The sequence below is a fragment of the Nicotiana attenuata genome, unplaced genomic scaffold (genome assembly GCF_001879085.1).
Source record: "Nicotiana attenuata strain UT unplaced genomic scaffold, NIATTr2, whole genome shotgun sequence".
Taxonomy (NCBI): domain Eukaryota; kingdom Viridiplantae; phylum Streptophyta; class Magnoliopsida; order Solanales; family Solanaceae; genus Nicotiana; species Nicotiana attenuata.
Window position 1 is genome coordinate 91,722 of NW_017671893.1, and position 6,537 is coordinate 98,258.

The window sequence follows — 6,537 nt, forward strand, 5'->3', positions numbered from 1 at the left end:
CTAAAACGGACTGCATACTCTGAAACAGTCATACTACCCTAGCGCAACTGTTCAAACTCCGCATTCCATGCGTCCTTGAGGCTATGAGGGACATACTCCCTCAAAAACATATCCGAGAACTGAGTCCATGTAAGGGAAGCTGCCTCAGCTGGACTATCCAACTCAAAAGTACGCCACCATTGATAGGTTGCCCCTCGAAGCTGGAAGGCAGTGAAAGAAACCCCACTCGACTCTGCTATGCCCATAATGCGGAGGATACGGTGGCACTCCTACAGAAACCCCTGAGCAACCTCTGATGCTAGAACACTGAATGTAGGAGGGTCATACTTCTTGTACCTCTCAAGCCTCCACTGCTCCTCCTCTGAAATTGTTGACCTACCCTCGGACCGAGCTGGGGCTGCAGGCGATACTAGTATAACCTCTGGGATCTGATCAACCTGAACCCACTGCTATGGTGTGCGGGCGGTAGGAATCTGTGCTCCTCCCCCGGCCTGAGATATGGCTGTGGCAAGGGGAATCAACCCTGCCAGATCTAGAGTGCTATACATGCTCATGAACTGTGCAAGGGTCTCTTAGAGAGCTGGAGTAGTAGTAGTAGGCGTATCAAGTGCATGTGCTCCAACTGGAGCTACTAGTGGCTCCTCTACAACACCTCGCGCGGGTGCTTTGGCTGCACCAAGTGCACGTCCTTGGCCTCTACCCCGGCCCCGGCCTCGGGTGGCTCTTGCAGGGGGCGCGGGTTCTTGGTAATCTCCGGTAGCACGTGTCTTCAACATCTGTAAGAGAATAGAAGACAAAAGTTTAGAATTTCGAAGTCAATAATCTCGCACGACAAGGAATCAAATGAAGTGGAAATTTTCCTAACAGTTCCATAGCCTCCTGAAGATAAGTCCAGACATCTCCGTGCCGATCCGCGAGACTCTAATAAATTGGCTTGTGACTCACGACTCCTATGAACCTAGAGCTCTGATACTAACTTGTCACGACCCAAGTTCTCCCTCCGTGAACCATCGTGACGTCACCTAGTCCTTACGACTAGGTAAGCCTAACATTGCCGGAAAAAAGGAACGAAAAACATAAAAGCTATCAACTAATAGGTAAATTTAAACAAAGAAATGAGTTGCCGCTCGGCATTTCCAATAGTCACTTTCGAAAATTACTTAAACTCACCCAAAACCCGGAATGTCATAAGTCACAAGCTACAAAAAAGAAAATAGTGCTTCTAAACTCCAGAATCTAACAAAGAAGAAAATACAAGAAGTCTTTAACTTGAGGAAGAGTAGATAGGGACTCCGAGGTCTGCGGAAGCAGCAGATATACCTTGAAGTCTCTACAGTCGCCTCGTCTCTGTGGTAATGTAACTGATGTACGGTACCTGGATCTTCACACGAAAAACATGTGCAGGAAAGGGCAAGAGTACACCACAACGGTACCCAGTAAGTGCCAAGCCTAACCTCAGTCGAGTAGTGACGAGATCAGGTCAGGGCCTTACTGGTATATATATAATAAAATAAGACAAAATAAAATATCGCAGTAATGATAAATACTAAAATTTAATGAGAATGAAATCACAGAAAAACAATAGCTCAGTACACAGAGATAACAACAGGGGATCTCCCAGGATACCGTCCAGTAGTCCCAAACGTAAGTGTGCAGGGGGACCTACCAGAATACCGTTCCGTAGGCCCAAGCGTAAATGTGTGTGTGTGGGGGGGGGGGGGGATTTACTGGAATACCGTTCCGTAGTCCCAAAGTAGATATGCAGAACAGGGAGATCTACTGGAATACCGTTCCGTAGTCCCAAAGTAAATATGCAGAATAGAGGGATTTACCGGAATACCGTTCCGTAGCCCCAAAGTAAATATGCAGCTCAACCAACAGAAATAACAGTTACAACAAGAAAACCACAATTTAGGCTAAGTCCGAGTCAAGGAAGAACAGGAAATTTCAATAAACATGCTACACAGAGTTCAGATAGGCAGTTAAGACACGTGTGCATGCTTTTCTAAACTAAACAGGATAATTACATAGGCTAGTGTAGCTCAATTTAAGGAAAGCAGATATTTTACCTAATGAAAACAGAGTTTTTCAACAAATAACCCGTGTACACACTTGTCACCTCACGTACACGACGCTCATATATCAAACAGTACCAAAATCCTAAGGGGAGTTTCCCCACACTAGGTTAGGCAAGCTACTTACCTCGAACAAAGCTCAGTCAATCCGAAACAATGCTCTTTCCACGGATATCCGGCTCCGAACGGTCCAAATCTAGCCAAAACCAATTACATAACATAAATACAACTACAAGTAGCTAATCTAACCAACGAAAACAAAGTTAAAGCAAGAAATTGGAAAAATCGCTCAAAAGTCTTCCCTGACCCACGTTTCGAAATCGGGTAAAAGTCACCAAATACGAACACCCATACTCTCACGAGTTCACTCGTACAAAAATCATCCAAAACCAATGCCTAAATCCCACTCAAAACTCAAATTCTTGGTTGGGGAACTTTTCCCCCATTTTCTCAACTTTCTCCTCAAATTCCCTAATTAGATGAATAATACAACAATAGGTTAATGTAATATGATCAAAATCGAGTTAGCTATTTACCCAATAGCTCTCCTTCAAAATCTCTCGAAAATTTTTCTTCCACCGAGCTCCAAACTGAATTTTGTGATATGAATTTCAAACCCTCGAAAATTCCCTTTTCTGCCCAGCGATTTCCGCTTCTGCGTTCCCAGGACCGCATTTGCGGTCCTGCTTTTGCAACAGGGACTCTGCATCTCTGAGTTTTCATTAAACTCCAGAGTCCGCACCTGCGCTCCTTCGTCCGCATATGCGGATGCGCTTCTGCGGCTAATCGTCCGCTTCTGCGGAGCCTTGGGTCCTTCACACCTCTACATCTGCGACTACCCTTCTGCAGATGCGGTTCCGCTCCTGCGACTCCCTCGTCGCATCTGCGACCCCTGGCCTTTATGCCCAAACCCGCACCTGCAACTCCTTCCTCGCTTTTTCGGGGCCGCACCTGCGGGCTTCCCGCCAAAGGTGCGAAAGCACCAGAACCAGCCAACTTCAGAATATGCTCAAGTCCAAATTTTAACCCGTTGAGCATCCGAAACACACTCGAGGCCGTCGGGATCTTAACCAAACATACCAACCAATCCTAAAACACCATACGAACTTAGTCGAACACTCAAATCACATCAAACAACGCTAAAAACACCAATCAACCTCTGATTCAACCTTAAAGAACTTGAAACTTCCAAATTCGACAACCGATGTCGAAACCAATCAAACCACGTCTGATTGACCTCAAATTTTTGCACACAAGTCATAATCCACACTACGGACCTACTCCAATTTCCGGAATCGGATACCGACCCCGATAGCAAAAATTCTACTACTGGTCCGTATCTCCAAAAAATTTGACTTTCGCCATTTCAAGCCTAAATAAGCGGACCTCAAAAACATAATCCGAACACGCCCTAAGCTCAAAATCACCCAACAGAGCTAACGGAACGATGGAACTCCATTCCGGAGCTGTCTTCACAATGTTCCGACTACGGTCCAAATCTTAAGACTTAGGCTCCCATTTAGGGACTAAGTGTCCCAAAACACTCCGAAACTCAAAACGAATCACTCCGGCAAGTCAAAATAGCAGAAATAGATACGGGAAAAGCAGTTAATAGGGGATCGAGGCTCTAACTCTCAAAATGACCGTCCGGTTTGTCACACTCATTTTACATTCAAATTCCAAAAATTTACCAATTGACTAACTTCTGGTTGTTTGTTAATGCATTTCTATTATTAAGCCACTTTCTTGAATGAGCTTAATTTATACTACAAAATCACTATACCCGTTGTTTATACTATCAGATTACCTTGATTTATTGTTAAAAATGACATGTTTTATTAATTCTTAAGTTCACAATTCCACACTTTAAAAAGGTTAGTTTAGCTATGGATATACTTTGAGCAACCTGATAACGTAAAAAGTTCTTTACACCGTGTATAACTTAAACTCTGAATGAATATGTAAATTCACCATGTGCTGAATGATGTGAAGTTAACAACTAATTAAAGGTACGTAAAACAGATCACAAGATTCTTGATTAATAGTTACTTCTTGAATTTGAGCCTGCAATAATATGCATTTTAAAATGAAAAAATTACCTGGATTTTCCTTTTTGACAAATGGAAGCAAGACGGCAATAGGATTGACCAGGTCGAACAATAAGTAGTAGACCCCTCTTTGGTTGTTTGGAAAAAAGAGAAAAGTATAACAAGCCCAAACCAAACAAGCTACTAGCTTATTTCCAAAACTAGACTTTGCTATAACAATGGGCATCAGCTGGTTAATAGCAACTTTAGCCATTGCTGCTTTCTTTTCTTCCCAATTAGCTTATGCCTATGATCTCAACCCTCTACAAGACATATGTGTTGGAGTTACAGACACTAACGTTTCTGGTAAATCCTCCTTCTATAGTACTCATAAAGCTTTTTAACTAAATTCGTCTTTCTTTTTTCTTTTTTAACAGTATGTTATATAATCAATAAATGGGAGCCTTGACGTGACTGGTAAAGTTGCTGCCATGTGACCAGGAGGTTACAGGTTCGAGCTGTGAAAACAGCCTCTTGCAGAAATGCATGGTACAGCTGCGTACAATAGACCCTTGTGGTCCGGCCTTTCCCCGAACCCCACGCATAACGGGAGCTCAATGCACCAGACTGTTATATAAAATCAATGTTGTTAAAAGTCATACATCGTTTTGTTGCTTAAAACGATGAAGAGATGTGAAGCGAGGGGTTATCGCTTTATAAGTGAAGCGCCACGCGCTTCAAAGAAATGCGTGTTGCAAATAATGACATCCCAAATGAGAAGGGTCAGTTCTCCAAATGATCTCAAATTTGAAGAGGAGTTGGACTAACGTCGTCATTACTATAAATTAGATGTCGAATTAGGTTATTCTTAGTACGAATTGATTATTTATAGTATTAAAATCATATATATTTGGTATTCTTTAATTCTCCATAAATTATGTACTTCACTAATTCAAAAAGCATACACTTTGCTTCTCACTTCTTGTTTCAAGCCTAAGGAATTTTCCTTTTTTCTTTTTTTTTTTTTGCACTTTCACTACTAAAAAAAGGAAAATAGCGACTAACAAATTCTGTAGATAAACAAAAAAATCCATTGCTAATTCTATTTAGTGACAGATTAGCGAGATATCAAAAAACTCTCTGTTAGTGATTTAGAGACAGAGTAACGACAAAGTTCGTCGTAACTAATTTTATTTTTTTGTAGTGCTTTTGCTTTTATAAGCTCGGTAAATATGATTTATAGTTATGTGTTAGCTCTTAATCAATGAATAACATACTTAGCTTCATTGTTTTCACTTATGCAGTATTCGTGAATGGACAATTTTGCAAAGACCCAAAGCTTGCAAAATCAGATGATTTCTTTGCTTCAGGTCTTAATGTAAGAGGAAATATAGCGCTGCCTAAGTGGGGTTATTCTGTGACTATTTTGGATGCAATCACAATGCCTGGACTCAACACTCTTGGTATTTCTATATCTCGTGCTGACTTAGAACCAAAGGGTCTTGTCCCACTACACACACATCCTCGAGCTACTGAGCTCATAACTATATTGGATGGTACTATTTATGCTGGATTTCTTCTCCCTGATTTTCCCAACATCTTTAAGAGTCGTCTCTTCTCGAAAATTTTGAATCCTGGTGATGTATTTGTGATCCCACAAGGTCTTGTTCACTTCCTTTATAATGTGGGACGCGAAAATGCTACTGTACTCGCTTCTTTCAACAGTCAACGTCCTGGATTTGTCATGATTCCAAGTGAAATCTTTGCTTCAGATCCGCCTATTCTTGACGATGTTCTTGCCAAATGTTTCCAGCTCGATAAGAAAGTGATCAAGCAATTCCGAAAGAAATTCTCCTAGGAGATGCCATTATAGTTAGGGGCTCACCTGAACCCATAGTTTTGGCTCAGACCCTGTATACTTACCCTCATTAAATATGTATAATTAATAGATTCTGAATTCATTAAATTAGATGAAATATGGTAGAATTTCGGCTCTGAACCCATGTAGTTCAAATCCTGGATCTGCCTTTGATTACAAATATTATTGTGTGCTGAAAGTAGTGTGTAGCTGCTCACAAGCAATGTGGGATTGTATTCGTATACTTTTCTTTAATTTTACCACTTCCATTGAAAAATTCCTATAGCAGATTAGCAACTGGGAAGATTCATTATGAATACAGCACTAATAAAATAGTGATTAGTAAATAGCAAAGAGCTTGAAAATTTGATGTGATTTATCAACAGAAGCTGACATTTTCACTAATTCTCTATCCGTCGTGTTGTTATTTGTCAAAAAAAGAATAAAGTCAAGGAACAAGTTGTGAGCTAATTAGACTATAGATGTTATATTTGTGCTCGCAATGTCCATTTGGTACATTCAATTTTTGGTATATAAATAAGTAGGAGTATCTATTATTTAGGGGTAATTTCATGGA

At 40.9% G+C, this 6,537-nt stretch overlaps 1 protein-coding gene across 1 annotated transcript; it reads left to right on the forward strand.

Annotated features, from left to right (window-relative positions):
• The first annotated feature begins 4,269 nt into the window (after positions 1 to 4,269).
• LOC109210770 (germin-like protein subfamily 1 member 17) lies at positions 4,270 to 6,152 on the forward strand. Its single transcript, XM_019374235.1, has 2 exons — positions 4,270 to 4,468; positions 5,407 to 6,152. Exons 1-2 carry the CDS (start codon positions 4,342 to 4,344, stop codon positions 5,958 to 5,960), a joined length of 681 nt encoding a protein of 226 aa, XP_019229780.1. The 5' UTR covers positions 4,270 to 4,341; the 3' UTR covers positions 5,961 to 6,152.
• Positions 6,153 to 6,537: the final 385 nt, after the last annotated feature.

Coding starts and splice junctions, on each gene's coding strand:
- LOC109210770 (XM_019374235.1), top strand. CDS start 4,342: ATGGGCATCAGCTGGTTAATAGCAACTTTAGCCATTGCTGCTTTCTTT. Junction 4,469..5,406: donor TACAGACACTAACGTTTCTG/GTAAATCCTCCT, acceptor TCACTTATGCAG/TATTCGTGAATGGACAATTT.